Source organism: Seriola dumerili, unplaced genomic scaffold, assembly GCF_002260705.1.
Source record: "Seriola dumerili isolate Sdu_G_001 unplaced genomic scaffold, Sdu_1.0 BDQW01000216.1, whole genome shotgun sequence".
Lineage (NCBI taxonomy): Eukaryota > Metazoa > Chordata > Actinopteri > Carangiformes > Carangidae > Seriola > Seriola dumerili.
In genome coordinates, this window is record NW_019174471.1 from 1,629,652 (window position 1) to 1,652,144 (window position 22,493).

The 22,493-nt window shown below is 39.3% G+C and overlaps 1 protein-coding gene across 5 annotated transcripts in view; it reads left to right on the plus strand.

The window, feature by feature from the left end:
• The first annotated feature begins 2,380 nt into the window (after positions 1 to 2,380).
• LOC111228281 (solute carrier family 12 member 7-like) overlaps positions 2,381 to 22,493 on the plus strand; it is a 59,394-nt gene continuing 39,281 nt past the window's right edge. For 4 of the 5 annotated variants that reach the window (XM_022754147.1, XM_022754148.1, XM_022754149.1 and 1 more), the window contains exon 1: positions 2,381 to 2,699. In XM_022754147.1, the coding sequence (XP_022609868.1) occupies positions 2,453 to 2,699 (247 nt within the window). In that variant the 5' untranslated portion in view covers positions 2,381 to 2,452. Of the gene's footprint in view, positions 2,700 to 16,315; positions 16,663 to 22,493 lie in introns of those variants that run through there. The other variant, XM_022754150.1, reaches the window with a different exon arrangement.

Genomic DNA, 22,493 nt, shown 5'->3' on the forward strand with positions numbered 1-22,493 from the left:
ACGTAACACCCTTCAAGCAATTACTGTCTGAGTGGTCTCCTGGAGTTCATCCAAAATATTGTCTAAGGAATTCTGCGTGGCTGAAAAGTAAATTGCAATTTAATTACTATTTGACATGATTTATGCACAAGCTGAGATACACAACAATCAGGGCTGGGTTTAGAAACTTTTTTCCATGAGGGTCAAACTGGGTTGGGGGCACAGTGGGGGGCCGCAGTTTTTTTTAAAAAAAAGGGGGGGAACAATAGTGAAATGGATAGACAGAATGTTTAAAACCTTGCTACTAGGCAATAATAAAACTATACATTATTAATATTTACATTTCTTAAACTATAATAAACGAAAACTTTGAAAATGCGAATATGAAACTGTATCAATAAATAGATGCTGTTTGTAACATGGTAGTATTATGAAACAATGGGACACAGATATGTAAAAGGACACCCACCCCACTATAGGAGCAAAACCCCTTGACTCCTTGGTTTGTATCTCTTTGTGGTTCTGTGGTTGTTTCGTGTGTCTTTGGGGTTGTTTGTGTTTGATTAACTGTCCAATAAGAAATGTTAACAGTCATTCAACTCAGAGGTTATGGTAAAGGGCCCTCGGCCTGTACCCGTTCGGCCCCTTCAATAATCCATCCATGATACACCTTCTGACTCTGGTAGGAGGGGCCTGTGCCATCCTTGGCCCTGCCCATGACAACAAACCGCCGCCTACACCACTCAGATTTAAAAATGAGAAGATGTTTACAAAAAAGAAAAAAAAAAAAGAAATGCCATCAAAGACGCTTGGGAGTAAGTCTTATTCAGGAGTAACCATGGTTGCGAAAGGTTACGACAGTTCCTGTTTCTGCTGGAGAGAGGGAAGTTCGTCCTGAAACTTGCCACTGTATTTATATATTATGTATTCAAGAAGGCTGCTTCACTCAGCTCTGAGTGTGACTAGGATCAGATTTACACTCTGGTGGAGAGGGAGTGTGGAGGGTCTGCTTTGAGAGAGGCCCTGTGTTTCCAATCTCAGAGCTTTAGTCTTCTCAATGTATGACTCTTCACCTCAAGCTAACAGGCATCATGATAAACCATACTTGTATTTACGATGATACCATGGCAAGTGGCATCGTACAACCACAAAAGGTCTGCAGTGTGACCTAATGACCTGAGATTTGGTGAAGATTTTCCATGCTCTGTAAACTATTATGTTAAGGTGCATTCCAGTTGTAAGGTATAGCAACCTGTTGCTTTTTACAAGGCTGCTGCTTATATAATCTCAGTGAATGTTTTGGGTGCAACCCTCTTACTGTGTCTGCCAGAGTGATCTGTGAATGGATTCCCCTTGACAGATGGGTCTTTGTCCAAGGAACAATTAATTAAATTGGGTTGGTGATCTTTATCTGGGATTTCCAGCACCAGATGATCATCTGTTTTATATGAAACTGACAGAGATGGAACTAAAGCAGATATTTTGCTGAAAAGAAAAATAAAGAAAATACTTAAATGCAAAAGATATCCTGTTGTGTTGTGTTTTGATATTTCAGAGAATGTTTGGATGGCTTTCAAATGTGCTAAGAGTTTATCCTTTCGTTTGCAGTCAGCAGGGAGATTTGAGACCATGTCATGTGTCTCAAAAACAGCCTGGAAAAAATAAGAGATCATTCCATCCTGAGATATTTACGAACCATTTATTCTAAGCTGTAACATACCAAGGTTATTATGACAAGATGTTGGGAAATGACTAAACCATCACTGCTTTTTAAATTAGAGCTGTTTATTGAGTGTCTGTGGCAGGCTATTGATAGTGGAGGATGTAGAGAGTGAGTGTTAATTACCCCATCATTTTGAGACAATTAAGGCTTGTAATGAGTTTGGTGTGACATGCCAGAACATATGCTCCACTGGCACTATCTCACATGCTGTATTTTAAGGAATATTCTGTTAAACTCCACTTTTTTGGTACTTGACCTACATCTGTTTCAATAGTAAATAGATAAACTTATTCATGAAAATTATTTGAATTATATGTAGTCTTATGTATGATTTTTTAGTGTATTCCGAAAGCGGAAAAATGTTTTTGGTGTTGATGGTTTAAATTAGGGGATTTTTGAACTATGTGAACCTATGTGAGGTTGTTATAAATTACAGAGAAACTTAATTATGGAGAGGACATTATTAAGTTGGTCCAAATTTTAGAACTCGCTCATTCCACAATTAACAAATTTCAACCACTCTGATTTGCTTCTGGGGGTGATTGACAGCGCTCCATGGTCCTCTCAGCCAATGAGCGAAGGACGGGGGCGGGCACATCTGTACTGTAATCAATCCTCTGATAACCGCGTGAGCTTGTGTGTCCCCTTGTACGCTGTGTGTGTGTTTGCCCTCACCGAGTGTGGTAAGCCGGTCGGTGTCTTTTTTCCCTCCACTAAAAAGTGCAACAAAACAAGACAGGAAGGAGGGACATGGGGGAAAGATTTGTGGTAGTCCCGGTTGACGGAGGAGGGGGTGTCACCGGGGAGAGGGACCACACGGACGCGGTTGTAGCTGACCCGGCACCGGACACCGGCGGCGGCAGCAGCACCGGCAGTAGCACCGGCAGTGGCACAGTGGAGGAAAAAGAGGCGGGGGAGGACTCTGTGTTCGACCCGCCGCAGGACCCCAACGACGTGGTGCCTATCCTGGAGTACAACAGGGAGCCCAACAAGTACGGTAAGACAGCTGCCCGTTACAAACTCCGTGTCCCACTTCTTAGCTCATCTATAGAGCAGAGGATTAACCGTCGCATTTTATTTCAGCTGTGCTCCTATCGCTGCAATTATGTAATAAACCGGCGCTTCAGTACCCCCAAAAACGAAGCTGTGGCAAATGATACACCTAGTTTTAAAAACTGCTGTCTTCGGTTTGGTTACTGTGAAAATGTAACTGTCGTTTGTCCACAGTCTGCTGACTTTAACACTTCATTTTAGGATCAACAAACAAACGCCCGTTAAGCTTCTGCTAGCTTAAATGTCTCGATAAAATTCACATTTTAAATTACCATCGACGCTAAATCAATATTTGCGTCACTTAACAGAATAAAACTTAATGAGCAGGCTATTTAAAACTTCCTGTACCTTTCTCCTCTAATTTAGAGAGAACAACCGTTTATTCCTTTATCGTAAGTGTTCAAGTAGGGTCTGTTTTTATTACTACCAGAATAGTAGCGTCAACTGATGTGGCTGAAGGTTTTGGCACTTGGGCCTTTCTAAATAATGGAGAGATGGCAATTAGAGTATTATACAACGGAGAAGAAACAAGAACAAAACAAACTTCAGATAGGTTTACTGTGTCTAATAATTGTAGTAATAATAACAATCCTGCAGAAAATCTTACATATGATATTTCCATGGAATCCTCTTAAACACCACAATACTGTTTGTGTAGTGTTGCTCCTTCATTATACTGAATATGTCTCTTGCTCTGAGCCATAACTTGGCTGCAGTCTTTATTCTCAAGCCTTGTTCAGCCAGTTGCTCACAAACAAGGTGCTTCTATAGCAACAGGTTGAGGGCTAGAAGGCGCTACAATAATTGCCTGGCACACTGACCAAACAAGCCTGCAAAATTACTGTGTGCTGCTGATTGCTCAGTGTGTGCAGAGAAAATCTGTAGTGTTTATTGATTGATAATGGTAGAGCACAAGTTGTTTTGTTAAACTGTGTTGAGCTGCAAAAATTGGTCACTAGTTTGAACATGGTATGTTTTAATGTACCAGGATCTTACATTGAGTTTACATAGGAAATTATTTAGCTTAAGACAGATGCTGCTTTCCACTTGCACCACTGACTGAGCTCATGTTTTGGTTGATACAGGCTGCTTCATAAGTCACAGTAAAACAAAAGAAGAAAAAAAACAAAAAACAAAAAAAACGGAAGAATTTAGAAAGAGCACATTGGCTATTATTGTTGTACTTGTGATTAATCGTGGTGACAGAGCAGAGTGTTGCTATTGACATAGAGTGTCAGTCTGTTATGTTAGGTCCAACAAAAAATTTCCCACTGGCTCAGGGTCAATACAAGATACTGGGTTCATAACAAGTTAGGTTCTGGTCCTGCAAACTCTACTGATGGTGATTTATAGAAATCCACTGAAAAATATCAACAGGTATGAGTTCCAGTGTGTTCCATTTCTTTTGTGCAGACATGAAACAATAGTTTGGGGACATTAGGTAAAATAAAGACTTTAATTTAATGCCTCTGTTTATTTGGCATGTAAAGTACTTCCGACCATGTAAGAAGGTGTCTTGATTTTTAACCTTCATGTTTTGTGATCATGTGTTTCAGGACTGAGGAAAAAATTCAGAAATTGCCTGTTTGTTATGCAGCACAGCTATAAACGCTGGTGTGTTCTCATCTGTAGCTTATTTTAGACCTAAAAGTGTTGTTTTAAATTAGTAACATTGTACTTTGGATGGGATAAACCTCTGGTTTGTACCCTAAGAGCAAAGGGTGTGTTTGACTGGAAGCCTAGTCAACACAGAGTTGCAGAGCCATGAAAATGTCTTCCACATGATTTCCTCTTCTATGATACAAGGACAGGTTGAAACCTGCCTTTTTTAGTTTTAATGCATAGATTGAATTTCATTCTAAAATCAGATTAAGAAGAAGGTGGGTGTGCACTTTTTGGTTGTGTGTATTTGCAGTGCTTGTGCTCGTCCTTTGTCACGCATTTCGCTCAGCTAGACGATGACAGAGTATATTGTGTCTGAGCTTTCATCAGCAAACATTTTAATCTCTTGAGTATTTGTTACATGACTCCCAAGAAGATTGTGTCCTCTCTGTGGACACATACACAACTCGGCAGTGGCACTCTGGCAGAATATGGCTTTGAAGTATGATTACAGTTATGGTGTTTCTACCATTTCTGTTTGTTGACAGTTAAGATAGACAAAGCTAAGTTAATTAAGTCATTCATTCCTGTGTGGAAATATGTCCTCTTTATTTGACCTAATTATTTGGGAGCAGAAGACATCCATGTCTCTCAGAGGTTGAGAATTTTCTATTTTTGCTGTTTTGTTTCACTGTTAATAAAATACTTTTGGATTTTGGACTGGTGAAGATGTAATTTTGTGCTCCTAGAAGTTGTGATGGGTATTTACGACTTTTTGACACATTACAGACTATATTAATTGAAAAAAAACAATCAATAGATCAATTCACAAAAAACATCCTACACTTGCACTTGAATTAACTTTAAGTGTTGACTAAACTGGATCATGTAAACAAGATTTGGCAAGTGGACAGTGGATTTAATACTCAGCAGATAGATTTTGGGTGGGGTATTGCTTCAAGCCTGTATCAGTGATTCTTGCTGTCATGGCGTATTAAAAAATCCAGGACTGTATATTACCACAGGATAATGAAAACAGGCCATCTCTTATGAATCTTATTATTAAACATTGCCCTTTTGTTTTGTGAGTCATTTGCCCTGGATTTCAGTTTCCCCATTTCCTTCCTCTACTGCAGTCATTGCATTGCAATCAATACATGACTGATAGCAGGGATATCTAGCAGTACTTCCTTTGTTGCAATGTATTTTCTGATGGGCTCCTGGATGCTGTTGCTAAATGAAATTATTCCACGATAAAGTTGATAAGCGTAGCAAATAATGAGTTTAGATAATGTTTAGATAATGGATGGTCTGGCATTTTCTACTGCAGAGGCACCGACTTTTACTATTTTCAGTAACACAGAGCCACTTGTGCACACCAGCAGGCTCTTGAAAAAGATTATTCTTAGATTTTTTTTAACTTGCTGCTCATGGCAGCTTTTGTCAAGTAGATTTTCTTAAATAGACTGCACCAAAAAGCTTAGGATAAAACACACTGATTGTTTCCAGTTACCATATAAAACGCACACAGAGAAGGTATTCTTGATATGTAATAATCAGTTTTCTCCAAGGCTTTCTACTGTGAGTTCACCACAAGACTATGTGTGACTATAAGTAGCTGCTAATGGAGGCTTGACTGGACCTTTAGAAAACTATATCCCCTGATCAAACACACTGTTAATATATTTGAACGTACAGCTGGGTTGTGTGATCAAGGTTGTGAAACAGATGTTTAGGCGTAGATTGAGTAAGAAGGAAGCAGTAGTTATGAAGAAGTACGAATGATAGACAAAAGGATAGTGTTGTCTGAAGGATACTGGCTGTTTGTTTCACTGGCTTGCAAGCCTCTTAAAGCCCTTCAGATGATCTATAAATGTGCTGTTTGCTTGTTCCTTGTTCAGACTGAGTGAGAAAAAGGCCAAGCTGTGAGGAAAGTCAAGTGAAGTGAATATATCAACATGATTATTGTAAGATATCAGCATTTAAAGTACACAGTATATATTCTGACATTGTATTGTATAACAGTGTATAAAGTATATGTTTAAAAAGCACAATGTCTTAATAAGAGACGTAATGAAAATATTAATAGCTAATGAAATCACATGAAGGGGTTTCATAGTACAACAGAGGATGCACCCCGCAGCTTAGCTCAGATGCTGAGGATGACTAAGATTACATTTGGATTTATGGGAGATTAAGCAGACAGTGACAGATAAATGAGGTTCTGCAAGGATAAGGGTCTCCAGAAGGTGTCACATTTAAACTTGATGCGACAGTAAGCAGACAGAGGCTGTCAATCTCTCATCTGTGACAGTTCACACATTTTGGGGTTGGGAAACACTCCTGTGGCATGTTGCTGAACAGTAATGCAGTAGGTTTTCATTCTTGCATGCTTACTGTTGCATCTGAGGGACTTTGGCAATAATATAGTTAAATGTTCTTTCTATGGACTCACTCAAACATTCACTCCCAGAAGCATGTGTTTGCTTCTTTAATTGCTTGTGTATTCTGTTTTTTTCCGCTTCATTAGAGAATCAGAGAAAGTGATATGTATATGAAATAATTTTGGATGCCATTAAATTAGTTTTGGAAACAAAGAATGAGTCTTCACTACGCAGCATTATGTTTGCACTCATTATGTGCATTCATGTTTAAGAAGGCATGCACCTTGGGTATCATGTACTGCCCTCTGCTTTATTTGGAGCTCAGCAGTCAGCACATGGACACCAACTGGGCCCAGGCGTCCACTATATCTGCTCTTGCTCCTGTGTGGCCTCCCAGCCTGCTGCCTCACTTGCTAGTCCTGCGTGGGATGTTTGTTCCAGTTGCTCGTTATTTACACGCAACACTCAAGAGGAGGGGTGTGTCCCTCACTGGTCAGACAGAAGGGTTTATAGAGAACTTTCCTCCTCATTTGGTGAAATGCACACAGGCACAGTTTAGCCCAATCCTCGAAAGTAATTTTTTTGAATGGGGTCTTTTGTTTTCAAAGGTCAACAGTGAACGTTCAAGGGCATTAGTATACTTATGACCAAAATGATAGTTTAATCTTTCTGTTGTGCACATTTTTTAATTAACTTGGGATAGATTTTCATTGGGAACTGTCAAGTGTCAATTTTAGCTGGAAGTGCACTTTTCTTTATTATCTTGTCTTCAACAAACTTGGTTGTTTGTCATTATAAATCCCTGCTTTGAACTGCAAACGATTTGAATATTTCAATATGTTGACCTGTGGTATTTCAATAAATACCTAATTAGATTTTTTCAACTGGCCTTTTTGGCCTGCAGGTCATAAAAGCTTTGGCCATTTGTCAGTTTTTTGTCACATTCCTTACTTTAACCATATAAACATCACATTTAAGTTTTACATATCAATTACAGAATTCATAAACTAGTAGAGAACACTACTGTATCACTATTGCCAACTCCTGTCATGACTGGTCAGAGACTGTTTTCTGTAGCTATCAGTACTGTTAAAAATAACTCTTATCCTCGTGGACTCATGATATGCGACACAATGCACACGTATATCATCATCTGAGATCCAGGCGAGGCCTTATTGTGTTTTTCACAGAGCTTCACTGTGCTGCCTCCGTTTTCTTTTCTCCTATCCTGACAGAAATTGACCTTTGGATTTGACACAATGCTGCAGCTGTCAACACGATTTGGTTGGCGTGTGTGTGCTCTCCAAAAGTTTTATGTTGTGGGAGCCATGTGTTAATGGTGAGCGGCAAGCTTAAAGTGTAGGCCGACCAATACTGGATTTTTGAGGCTGATAATGATATGTATATTTTCAAGTAAACCTGATAACAATATGTTGACCATACTCATTTTGAAACCTAAACCTAACCTTGATGTGGAACCCATAGATTTATATGGATTCCCTTAGATATATACTAATTTTATGGTGTAAAAATCAACTTGTCAGTGCTCTCTGGTGGAACACCTTCTAATTTGAGGACTTGTTGGATCTAAACACAGTAGTGGTTAAATAGTATGTACAGCAGACATTTCCAAAAATTATCCTGATGACAACTAGTGCCTTTGATGTACTACTGTATTCGTCATTATATAAACACAATATACAGTACAAGTAATCTTATAACAAATAAGATTATTTATATTACCACAAACAGCAGACTGTCGAAAAAGTTGTTTAGGTATTTTATTCTTCACTTGTGCAATTTTTAGTAGCAGTTGTGTGAATAGTAATATACACAGAATATTATGATCATAATGATGACAAATAGTAGAGAAATCCCCAGGTATTAGGGCATATTCTAATGGCTTGTTATCTGCAAAAATAAACTAGATCAAACTCCAATTCTTTAATTACTGTACTCTACTGTGTTTTGTCCACCTCAGCCTGCTAGTGTGACAGCGTTGCTCCCTTGATCGACAGTCTACAGCAGGATTTTTGCTCTATATGCAAGTGAAAAGAGTGGTGCCATTGTGAAAAAGAGAGCACATTAACCAACAGACTAAAGTTTCAGTGGAACTATTACAGAAGTGACATTAAAGCTATGATATGTAACTTTTCCACATTAAAATGTCTAAAAATGACTAAACCTATGTTAGATATTTTGTTGAGCTATGTGCTTACATTATCCCAAATGTTTCCAGGAATTTTAAAGTAGCTCATGAAAATTTAAATTTCAAAATGACAATGTTGTAGATACATATTTAATTAATATTTAGGTAGTATAAGTAACAGATTGGGCTTGGTATCAGCAGATAAACTGTATTAAAGCACTTAAATTGGGATCCGGGACAAGAAAACTTAACTTGGACATCCCTAAATAATATTATTGTGCATACAATCTGCTAATCAATGCACTAGACTCACTGTATATGGAAACATTAATGTAATCAACCTGAAATCCTGTTCTTATATCTTCTTATGCTTTGTACATAAAATTACAGCTAGTGTTTTGTGTCAGTCACACAGTGCACGTGGTCGAGATTGATAACAGTAGCAGCTGAAAGCCCTTTCTACTGAATAGACAGTGAACAGACGTGGGAAAAAACTACATAACCTGTTTTTCCCCAGGAGGCTCTCTACATTTGGTGTGTGGTAGTCATGGGGTTTTCCAGCTCTTGGTCAGCAGTATATGAAAGGCTAAGTAAGTCATTTACTGTGAGTCATTTGGCCTTATTGCCTTTGCCATTGCAATAAATACACCAAATAAATACTATTGTAGAACAAAATAAAGCCAAATGAGGCCTGTGACATCAGGAGTTGGCAGAGCATTGTTTAGTCTCAAATCAACAAGTACATAGAGGGAGTGGACACAAACATGAGCAGATGATGTTATTCCTCCTCGCGATAGCCCTGCAATAAACACTACCGTTGTGAATTTAATGTTCAGTTTTTGTTGATTCAGCTTTAAGACAAATTGTTTATTTTATTTTATTGCAAAAAGTAATAGCATACAACAGTTGAAAAATCACCATACCGCTGAATCAACACCTCTCTGCATGATCTTGTTTAGGTCTTCCCATTATTGTGTCCAACCCAGGTATAAACAAGCAGAAACGACATGTAGGTATAGTAGGAGCTCCTTGGCAGTGGCGTCAGTGGATATCAGATGTCAGAAATGTGTAGACAGATGCATTGTGTGAGTATCATGTTCTGCTTGTCTCTGAATGAAGAGCCTAAGGATAACCTTCGTAACCCCACCCCTGTTACAAGCAGCCTAAATGACTGCAAACAAGTCAAAAGCCACAGATGAAACTGATACAGTACAGGCTTCAATCATTTCCAGCGTCTCTCATGACTTGTACAGAGCTGTCTGCCCAAAAAGGAACCAAGCTTACAAAACACTTGTGTCAACTTCTGTTTTTGCTGACAGTGTTTCTCATACATAGGCTGTACTTGGGCGGCTGCCCAGGTAGTTAAAATCACTTGGTTTCAATTTAGGTGAATCTTACATTAGAACACCTTATTTGATTCTTGTCAAACTAACTAATTTTGGGACACACACCTGTCTGAGTTGTGGGCACTGCAGTAACAAAGTGGGGACTAGAGGCTGCTCTGTGCGCAGCTGCCTAGTGATTAGCCAATAGATGAAACATGTTTCATCGGTAATGTAAGCACCATGTGTGTTACTTATGTAGAGGTAGCTCTTAAAGTGGAAATGCAGTGGTAGTTTAGCCATGATTACAGAGGAAGGGAGGGAAGAAAGGGTAAAAGAAACACTGTATGAAGAGGAAACACCTTCAAAAGAGAGGAAAGTGTCACCTGAGCCTGTGTCACATACAGTGTTTAATGGATGACAGGCAGACAAGTGGACTGTTACCTGAGATGTCTGAAGTGTCGCTGTTCATGTGTGCAGTAAAGTCATTACAGACTTCATGTTGCCTTTCATCATGCAGAGGGTTGCATTTACCTATATTTAGCTAATATGTGGTGGTTTTCCTTGACTTTTTAGCTGATTGTGACTAATGGAATTTTCCCCTCATCATCAGCACCTCAGCTCTACTTTATATAGATTTTTAAAAGTTATGTCTCACTGCAGACCCGAGCTCCCCTTTAACACCTGGCTATGGTCTCCTTCACCAATAAACACAAGTAAATAAATGTCATGGAAGAAACTTCAGAAAGGAAACTACAATGTTCAATTGCCATTTTACAGCCAGACATTAGGAAAGTCTGACTGAATATGGTCACTGGCATTGTTTCCCTTTAGTTTCACTTGAGCCAGTGCTTGTAAAAAAAAAAAAAATAAAAGACGTTCCCATTTTCTAGTTTACACTAGTAACTTACAGTGACTAGGAAAAGTAAGTGAACCCTTTGGAATGACCATGATTTATGTATAAATTTGTCCTAAAATATGATCAGATCTTCGCAGTTATGAACAAATCGGTTTTAACTAATAACACACAAATCGTTGTATTGTTCTTGTTATCATAGTGTAGCTGGAAAAAGTTTGTGAACCCCTCGGCTAATGGCATGATCAAAAGCTGATTGCAGTCAGGAGTCAATGAAACTAGATTGGAGGTGTGGGTTAGAGCTGGATGTCTCAACATCATGGGGAAAATGAATTGCGAAGTTTATCCAGGTCTCTTACAGGATAATGTCAGGGTGTCCGTTCACCTGCTGAAGCTCAGGAGAAACTGGGTGATGCAGCAGGACAATGCCCCTAAACATCAAAGTAAATCTACTACAGGTGTCAAACAAAGAAACTCCACCTTCTGGAGTGGTCCAGTCAGAGCCCAGACCTTAATACAACAGAGATGCTGTGGAATGAGCTGAAGAGAGACACTCACACCAGACATCCTCAGATGCAGCTGAAGCAGCTCTGTAGGAAGAATGGTCCAAAATTCCTCCTGAACATTGTGCAGCTCTGATCAGCAGCTACTGGAGGAGCCGGTTTGAGGTTATTGGAGCCAAAGGACGATCAATGAGTTATTAAATCCAAGGGTTCACTTGCTTTTTCCACCAGCACTGTTAATGTTTAATGGCTGTGTTCAAAAAAGACATGAAAGATTATAAATGTTGAATGTGTGGTATTAGCTTAGGGGCACTGTGTTTGTCAATCTGTTGGTCTGCATTTGTACAAAATATAAAACAAATGATTTTTTCCCCATATTATTTCATGATGGCATTGTAACTTGTATTTCCAGATTGGATCAAATGGGGGCAACAGAGTATCATTTTTAGTCTTCATCTCTCTCCTGCATAATGAGAGGAGACAAATCAAATTCAAAAGTAGAAAAAACAGACGCCATTAGGAGCTAAGATACTGAAGAATGTTGGTTTGCATTGAACACATAACAGGAAAGATTACTCCAATTAGATCCTCTTGTTGCTGCATTTCTGCTTGATAAATGAATGGTTAATTTTATGCTCATGCTTGAGACATAAGAGCTCACAGTGTGGAGCAATATAATATATCATATGTTTTCTTCTGTCTAGCGTCTGGCCTTTTGACTAACAGAGGTTGGTCAAAAATCGTGCAATGCAGTTTTAAAAGGAGGGGGAAGTAATAGAGAGAAGGAAAGATGTCATGTGACAAAGGCTGTGACCCAACTCACATGACATGATAAAGAAATGATACTCTATCCTGTTAGCTGCCATGAGCTCCTTTTTAGATTTATGTAATTTTGATTGCATTTCACACTGGCATTTCACATCGGTATATTGAGTTGTCCTTCCCCCTCCCCCCTCCAGAGGGCACTATAGTGTATTACTTAAAGGCTCTAGAGAGGCCAGACTGCTGATGTCTCAGACATTTGAGGTGGTGTTTTCTGACTTTGCTACCTTGCTGCTATCAGGAAGTTTTAACTTTTGCTTAGTCCCAGTCCTGCAGAACAATTATTTTTAAACACTCAATTAGTATTTATGTGCTCTAATAGTATTTTAGATAAAATAAACAGTCAGCCATAATGTTGTAATAGTTTTGTTTATAATACTAATAACATAAAATTGCAGATGTATACAAACTTTTATTTCCTGGTCCTTAGTTACCTTTTGGATACTGTACTATTCCCCTGTCCTTGGGCTGTACTTGGTGTATCTGTTGCATATCTAGTCTCCTCCCATCTTCCCTCCCTAGAATCAATCAATATACCTATTTTGGGATTGGAATCTGACTGTGTGGAGAAAAAGTGAGCTGTTTTTCTAGCCAGAAGAATTCGTCACTGCATAATAGACTATACACTGGTTTCAGAAAGTAATCAGACCCCTTCACTTTGGCACTTCATTGTGTTGTAGATTTTATTTTAAATTGGTAAAACTGGCCATTTTCTCTCTTTTCAACAACACATTAAAGTGTGCAAAGGGTGAAGGAGTCTGAAGGCTTTCTGAGGCCACTACACATACCCTTCCCTTTTTAATGAGGAATAAGTCCAGTCCTATATCCCCTGAGAGGAAGCTCAGAGAAATACCCAATATCATATAATTCCAGTGAGTGTTACCCAACTCTTCTGACTAACCATAGTAAAGACTTAACATTTAGTGCAACTCTCTGATATTTAAAATAACTGAGAATAGTCTGAACATTATTTTGTATAAATTTTTGTATATAATTTTATAGCCAACCCAGATCACCAGCATCACCCTGGTTTCCTTGACAACGGGATTTTTATACTGGCTTTTGTATTACTGCAGCAAATAAGCTCTGTGATAAAGAGAAGTTTAGGATACTTATCAGCAACATAATATTCACAAATGAACACCAGTTTTATAATTTTTGGTGCCTAAATCTCTCATACTGAGCTTAAGTGATGAAGTGAAACAAGTGCATATCAATTATTATTAAAATATTTTTATTTATCATTTATTATTAAAATACTTTATTTATTTTTTATTATTTTTCCTTGGTTTGTGGCGTGGGGTCTTTAAGAGCAACAGTTGAGTCTAGACTATAGTTATGTAATAAATACCTTTGTGCTCCTGCATTTTCGTATTGTTCTTTGGCTGTGAATAATTGCTAATTGCATCAATGTCACAATGACATGTCAAATGATGTGGTGAAAAACGGAATTTGGGTACAAGCTGTTTTAGTTTTCAGTGTCAAATGTGACTTGCTGTGAACTTTCTCATAAAAGGGACATTGTCCCCCTGGCCTGGATGTCCTGACTGTCCATGAGAAGCAGTCAGACTGTCTGGCCACTTAATCAGCGGATGCCAGTTACATCACTGCTTATTCACTGAGCATGGAGTAGATAAGTGCTGTCTTTGTTACCTTAGCAAGACCACAACAACTGTGTGAATATTCCTTTGTCAGATCACTGTATTGATTATTGCTGTACTGGCACAGAAGCACAGGGATTCTGGAAACGGTACTAAGCTACCAGACGCATTCACTAAACTTTTCACTTGCACATAGCCTGAATCCAGAACCATATTTGCAACCACAGCGACTTACTAAAACTATTAAGTCTCATCAAAACCTGGGCTGCCGGCTCCATAAAGTATTTCTGAAATGCTTGATTGAGTAGCTGACAGGTTTTACTGATTGAGCCGTTATAGTCTGTGAACACACAGTGTTCTGGTGAATGGATTCCTTTGAGTTTCCCTTAGGCACTGATATGCCCCTGAAAATCCCCCCAAAAACGTTCCTTCTTGTTCTTACTTTGAGGTAAGAATTTAGAATTAGCTATGGGACCACTGTGTTGTCCCTGACAGTACATAATCAGTCTAGGGGAAACACGGGGACCAGAAACTGGCAGCAAAACAGTGGCATGAGTTTTAAGAATCTTATTAAATGACAGTAAGATAAATTTGGCATTTTCAGTTCTGAGAAATGTAACTGAAAGGCTAGTATTTGTCTAGAAGTGGACTTTTGTGGTAGATAGAGTTAACTAATTAGTAAATTGCAGTAGCAAGTTAAATACCTATTCTCTCTGAAGACAAGTCAAAATATAATCTTTTTAAATCATGGCCCCAGACCAATCATTATAGAGACAAAGTATGCTAATTTGAAACATAGCAACTAACCCAGTACCTAGATATTTCTAAGTATTTCTGTAGTCAAGGACTTGAATACAACTCAAAAAGTTCAGGAATTCTCTCAACCTCAGTGGTACCAAGTGAAATTATTCTTACTCTGGCTCTGTCTTCAGAAATGAAGTCTCTTAAGTCTTGTTTAAGTTGCAAATATTTTCCTGTAAGTTGATCACTCTGCCTGCCTGTCTCTGTCTATGATTGTCTTGCCTTCAGCTCCACCTCACCTCCTTCACTATTTCCTGTAGCCCCCACCCTTCTGCTGACTGTATTGATCTCGTATGTCGTCATGTTGAGGAACTAAAGAGGGGAGAGGCTGACTTATTCTGGGTGGGACTCCAGATATTTAGCATCCATATGAGGCTTTAGGGCTGCAGCATTATGAAAGAACTGGACATCTGGCTCTCATGTTGTGTCTTCTTCCTCCATCAGGGTTTCTTTTAGCATTTCCCATCACACTGGGCTTTTAGTTGCTTGGTGTGAGACCTAAAACCTTGTATCACTGTCAATGCGCTCTTTACCCTGAGGAAATGACTCATTGTTTTTGCATAGAGATAAGATCAGCTGATGTATTTGAATGAAAGCAGCAATACACTGCTGCTGCTGGATACACAGCTTGATGGAAGAGAATAGTAGCAAGTGAGATTTGATAATGTAATAGTGGCTTTATTTTTTCCTTTGGTACTTGCAGTATTTGAAGAAATGGACACAAGGTGACATTTTTTTTTTTTTACCCCCATGTACCCGTAGCCTCTGAACACATTTTCTCAGGCTTTGAGTCTAAGAACAATCCTCTCATGCTCAGGTGCAACAGAGTGTTTGTCTCTGTTGTCAACACTGTAGCTCCTATTTCCGAGGTTGCTCTGAAGAGATAAGAGCATAATGTTGACACTCATATTGATTCAGTTGCCTCCCCTCACTATGCCTCCGTCAGTTTCCCATCCCCCTCTCTAAGTATATTTTCTCTGTAGCATAAAGGACATTAATAACAAGATGTATATATAATGCAGGACTTGAATGTGTGTGTTTGCATGTGTATACACGTGAGCTAACCCTCCATAGGGGTGTGTGGTTTAGAGGGCCAGTATACGTCTTTAAATGAGCCCTGCCCACTGCAGACTGTGCACACTGGGTCAAATAACAGCGCTTAGGAAGTGAGGAGATGTATGTGTGAGTATTTGAGTGTGTGAAAACTTTCTTCAGTGGAGTAGTTCTGGGCTTCCTCCTCTCTTTGAACAAAGGCTGACACTGCCGGCTTTTGTTGTATTTGAGACAGAGCGACATTCCTGGGAAGAGGATCTGGCCTCAGGCAAGGAAGTATGTATGTGCTCACACACTCATGAACACAAATGCATGTCATGTTTTCATGCTGGTGTGTGTACTGCCCCAATTGGGCGGGGCAGTACTGCTCTTCCTTATTTGGATAGTCAGTGCAGGGGGGGGGGGGTCACATGGGTGTACAGTAGAATCCTAGCGATAGAAACAAAAACTCAGAAGTAAGACCCAACGTCTGTCCAGGGGAGTTTAGTACATCAGGGCAGAAAGTCAGAACAGAAAAGCAAACAGCTGAGAACAAGAGCAAGAAGGAAGAGAAGAGTGACAGCTACTGGACGGAGGAAGATAGAGAGAGAGAGAGAGAAAGAGAGGAGCAGCAGAACGGAGAGGGAGGAGAAAAGAGAGAGAGATAAGAGTGTGACAAACGGGAGACATCGAGAGGAAGCACATGGTGTAAAAATGCCCACCAACTTCACTGTTGTCCCGGTGAAGGACGGCACGAGAAAAGCAAGAAAGGGGGATGAGGAGGATGATGTGGATGACAACAACGTACTGAAAGAGGAAGAGGAAGACACCCCAGGTGAGATCAGATGTTGTTTTATTTAGCTCCATCAGGTGGGTGATAAATGAGATATATAGAATACTAATTAGAATACAACTTTTTATGCCAAACAAATGTACTAATTTCTATTCAGAAGCAAGCCAATATTCGTACCTTTTTATAGGGTGGAACGCATCTTAGGTAAAGGGGTATTTCTCGAAACTTCCAGACTTTGCTTACAGTATCCAGTGCAAGCTGATAATTTGGCTTCATTGCACCAGTTACCGTTGCCTATATTTTTCAGAAAAACTGTTTATGGGCTGTGTGTGGGTGGATAATGTGTAGGGGAGACGGTGAATTTTAGGGATGGCTTGTTCATTTTCCAGCAACTGCGTGAGACGAGGGTTCCCCTCACACGCCACTGCCACTCTAGGGATTATGACATGAATTTTTGTTCCATGCCAGTGTTTCCCCTTTGGCCTGAATCTCTCTCTTATTTCCCATTGTCCCCCTCCAAATCACTGGTTTCCTTTTTTTTCTTTTTCTTTTTTTCTGGTTTTCAGTGTTGTATTCCTGGCCTCAACAAACCACTTTTATTCTACTCTGCTCTGTTTTTTTGTTCTTTATTCTGGCACATTTCCTAGTCTTGTAGTAACAAACACAGGACCAGCACATATGGTCTAATTGAGACACCCATGACCCATCTCTCCATGTTGATTATTATTGACATGCAACCTCCAACATGGCTCAACCTCTGACCACCGAACAGTGAACTTTAGTGTCTAACAAACAACAGGATAACAGAACTTTCCACCTTGGCTCAGGCAGGACACATAGTCCCATGGTAACCCTGCTGGATGAAGACAAAATACATACATGAACTTCAACAGCACTTGTATGTGTTTTATATGTAAAGCTCAGCAAATCTGTCCAAGTTACAAATTAGAGAACCACAGCGTACTTTGTGAAGCCTGATATAGTTTGTATTAATTGAGCTGACAGTTGGTAGAATGCCACCTTTTTGGTCTTAAAAGATAGCTTAACTTTGCCCTACTATCTGAATCTCTTTTTCCACCCAGCTTTCCATTCTTACAGTACTCATTTTAACTGGACACATACATGAATGTGTTGGAACAACATCAAATCCCTCTGCCCTCTGCCAACCTGGTATCAACCTGTTTAAAGGCACACAGCCAGGGCAACATTTTAAAACCTCTGTTTTTCCAGAGTAGCAATAGCAAGGAGAGGTCATGGAGTGCATATTTAACAAACTCCTCTCCAATAGTCCATGTTTTGCCAGACTGCTGTTAGTTAAGTTGCTGCTTTTACAGCACTTCATATGGCGCTGAGAGAATCAGTTCCCAGTATTTAATTCCTGCTGCGGAGCTGCAATTACAGCTGCATGCTGGATAAGATTTTACAGACTGTGGGAGAGAGAATGACATTTGATTTGATGGTTATGCAAGATATCATACTGTGGCATGCTTTGGTTTCCCCAGCGCATGTTTGTGCACATGCAACCATTTCTGTCTGTAGTAACAACAATGGTGGGAGAGCAGAGCAAAGGCCATGAACTGAATTTAAAGCCACAAAATTATGTGCTGTAACTTGGCTTGTAGAGGCATCAGGGCCACACACTTTATATCTAGTGATGTTGTTTTAAGGGAGGCAACTCGATTGTCTATGATATGGTCAAACCATACATACAAGCTGGGTGTCAGTTTTGTGTGATTCACCAGGGAGGGTCATTGATAGCATAAACATTGTTGGCTCATGAGCATGTTATGCGGGACTGAGTCAAATAGCAGTCACTGTTATTGATTATCCTGCTGGCTTGCTTCCCGTTGGCTGAGTGGGGGGAGGTGAGACTCCACCCCCATGCTGTAATGTAATGGACTCTAGTTCTCCTCATTCACGCTGAATTCCCTCTTTGTCCTCCTCTCCCTGTTTTGTTCTTTATATTTCCATTGCTTATTCCCTCCTGAGACTGATGTAGCTGTCCCAGCTGACTCTGCATCTAATGAACCCAAAATCTGGACAACCAATTTACGTAACTTATGATAAATGTATTCAATACCTCAGTGGTAGAGCAGCAGGTCAGTAAAAAGAGAGCAGATGATCTCAAACCCCTATTGTCTTTTGGGTGTTATAGAGTTTATTTTTCCTACCTCACAGTTTGTCATGAAGACTTATGAATAAGTAAAACAGAAGCTGTTTTATTCCTCCCTAGTCAGCCACACAAATGCAAATTTAACCAAATGTCATCAAACTCATGCTTCCTGGCCTGAACCTTGGCTACTTTTATCAGCACTACACTTTTCTTTTTTCTTACACAATTTAAAGACAAGTCAATAGATTTTTCAAAAACCATCAGTTGGTTGGGTGTTGATATGCACTAAAACGGTGTCCAGCCTGTCCCCTTTTTTTCTTTAGAACGACAGAAAGTTAATTGAAGAAGAAATTGCAATGGTGTGGAGGGAAAGTAACAAGTGTCCAGGCAACAAAGCAAGACTACGTGATAATGTGGCCACATAGTGGCATTCGTCCTTCTGTGTATATCCAAATTAGAACATAATGAAACACATTAAAAAGCTTGATTTCTCTTTCAATGAAACATCTCAGACACACTTGAGTGTGTGTTCTCAGTGCAGATATGTGATAGTCCCATTGCACTGTATGTGTCACTGTGTGTTGCTCGACTGGAGGTCTTTATTTGACTGTACTGCAACAGTACTGTAACAAATCTTTGTTATTTTCTCTGGAAATACCAACATTGTGGTGATCTGTGAAGAGAACATGATGTTTCTATGTTTCAAGAATTCTTTGGCTGTTTCTTTTTGTTTTTTTGTTTTTGTTTTTTTAATTGAGGCTTATTTTAATTTTATATTATTGTTTACGTTGATAAAATCTATGATGGATGTACAGGTATGTGTCTTATTTTCCCTGCTGGAACATGCACACAGATTTTGATAGATTGTGGTTGGAGTGATCAGAATCTCTGTGGGAGTGGCTTGGTGCAGTATTGAAAAAGCACTGCTGTGCAAGCCTCTAATATAAATTGTGAATGAATGTGAGCCCTAACTTTGTTCATGTTAGTTCCTCACTCAGTTCTCAGGACATGGCTGCATGAACCACGCCTTGTTAATAAATGACAGAGTAGGTATGATGTGGAGCTTCTGGCTTTAGTGCTATAGCATAAGTTGTATAAGTGTTGTTGGTGTGTGTAGTGGTTGGTTTCAACCTACTAATAAATCACTTGTTTACAATGCTAAATGAAAAACTGCTTCAGTGAAATGCAAGCTTATTTCAGTGTTAAAGCTGAAACTAAGCAGGTGATCAGACCAAGTGCCTGGGGTACTGCTGCCTCTGTCCGTTGGTCTGTGTGCCCATCTGTCCTAGACATGTGTTTCCTGTTTATTTCCCAGGCAGGTCTGGTTCTGTTTAAAGCTGTTTTCTGTATGTGGCTGTCTGTATTTCTGTTTCTCCTTCTCTCCCTATTATGTTGTTAACTCTGTAACCTCTCATGCTTTTGCATATTGTTAGTCGTATTTCAAAAGCGGCACATGCAAAATGCTTTCAGCAAACTGTCATACAAGCATAATGGCTGTTTGAAGTTGTGGTTGGAATTAACAATTTAAAACTATTTTCTCACAATTTAGGTGAGTAACGTAACTGTTGATCGACCAGTTAATCAAATAATCGTTTAAGCTCCACCCTCATTAGTGCTGCAACTAAAGTTATTTTAAAAATCAATTACTCTGTCAGTTATACTCACTCATGGTTAATCAATTAATTGTTTGGTCTATAAAACAGTGAATAACACCCCTTCCTATTTCCCAGAGCCTAAGGCGAGTTAATCTAATATGTTGTTTTGTTAAACCAACTCTCCAAAAAGTATATTCAGTTTACTATAATGTTGGACAGGCCCAAGTTCTAGACTGCTTAGATTGAGGGGAGCATTAAGAGATGTTGACTGGCCAGTAACTGCCAGACTTTAAGACTAGATTAAGAATCTAATAATACATAAGCAAGTGGGTCGGGGAACAGGATTGAAATGATAGAAAAGTAACTGCACCGTCTGCTGTATCCAGTTTTTATATGGCCAGAAAAACCAATCAGATATAAATAAACTTCACTTATTTGAATGTGGGCCTGATGTTGGAGAAAGAAAGCGGCAGATCATTACATTTAAGCAACTGGAATCAGAGAAAGTTTGACATTTTTATCGAAAAATGTTATCGCAAATTCAGTAAAGTAGTCACAGATTAATTTTCTGTCGATCAATTAATCTACTAATTGTGGCACTGTATGTAATCAATTTCATCCACCGCTAATGTATTGTTAGCGGTGGATGAAATAAAAGCAAAAAGGTCCAAAGGGGAGCTTTTCAAAATCCCCAGTGATTCAGGGAGGGCTTCTTCAGTGTGGGAACATAACGACCTGTGATTATGCCCGTACATAATTCTCTTCTAGCTTGTGACTATTTTGAAATGTAAAATTTAAAAGGAAAAGAAGCAGTATTCGGAAAAGGTCTAGCTTGAACATGATTTGGACAACTAAGGCAATTTATTAAGAGATATGAGAGGAATGGAACTTGTGCCTTATTCTGTAGTTATTAATGTTGTTCCCAGATTGCTTTGAGGTGTGAAAGAGTAAACTTTTTCTATTTGAACAAGGACTACATAATATATAACATTTGTCAGGTCTAATAATTTGGTGGTATGGTTCTGTCTCAGTGGGCACAGGTCTTCAAGACAAAGGTACAGACCTGGTTCTGGTCTCAGTTTCCTGTAGGAGCAGTTTGGAAACTCTTTTTGTGTTTTAGTTTATTTATACTGCAGCGTGTGTCCAGCCTGACCCTGCAAAGTTGCTCAACTCTCAGTGTGTTTGCATTGGCCACATTACTTAGTCCTGCCTGTTCCATCTGCAACACAGCAAGACAGCCAGACACTGTTATTCAAGGTTAGTATTTGCACCCTGTGGGTCATGGAAACATAAAGATGTCTCCTCCACAAATAATTCTTGGGAATGGTATCATACATGTTTGCTATGCTCATGGTCGGATAATGCTTTGTGAGTCTTGTTTCTTGTTTGTGAGTTTAGGGTATCGCTACTGAATCAGATTAATAGGTTGTTAAGCAGAAAATTCACCCTGAGTATCCATATACATTTAAACACAAACAGCTCTAACATATACACTATATTTAAACATTCTAATTTATTCCAATATATAGATAGATGAGTCAAATTGGACTCTGTGCTTCCCCTTGTCTGTGTGGTGTAATATGCCGATGGGTGGGTGTTGTCAGTAAGGAGATGAATACAGAGAAAAGAGAAGGAAGAAGGGAGTGATAGTAATGTTACATTAGGAATGTAGGGAGTGAGTGAAGCAAAGGGACATGACATAAAATGATTTATAACCTCAGAATATTTGGTTTATTAACGCCAGCACTGAAAAATTTGCACCTGATACTGAATGAGCCAAAGACAAAGACATCCACAGCATGAAGTGCCTGCACTGTTGATTCTCAAATATAAACTTCACTAACATTTGACCTGATTTGGCAGGTTGGGGAAAGTAAAACAACAAAACAGGTCCTACTGTGTGCACACATACTCAAGACATAATAGATCTAAGGTTAGAATACTAATTTATCCTGTACCTATAAAAAAAAAATAAATAAAATTCCCAACATAATGAACACACATTAAATTATCATCAGACATGTCCAGCAACTGTCCAGATGTCTGTATTTTCATCTCTGCTCACTGGATTCACTCTCTGAGTGCTGCTTGCTATTTCCTGTTCAGGGATCTCCTCCCCACCGGCTCTCTCCTCTCAATATGTTGTCTCTGATAAGCCCTCACCC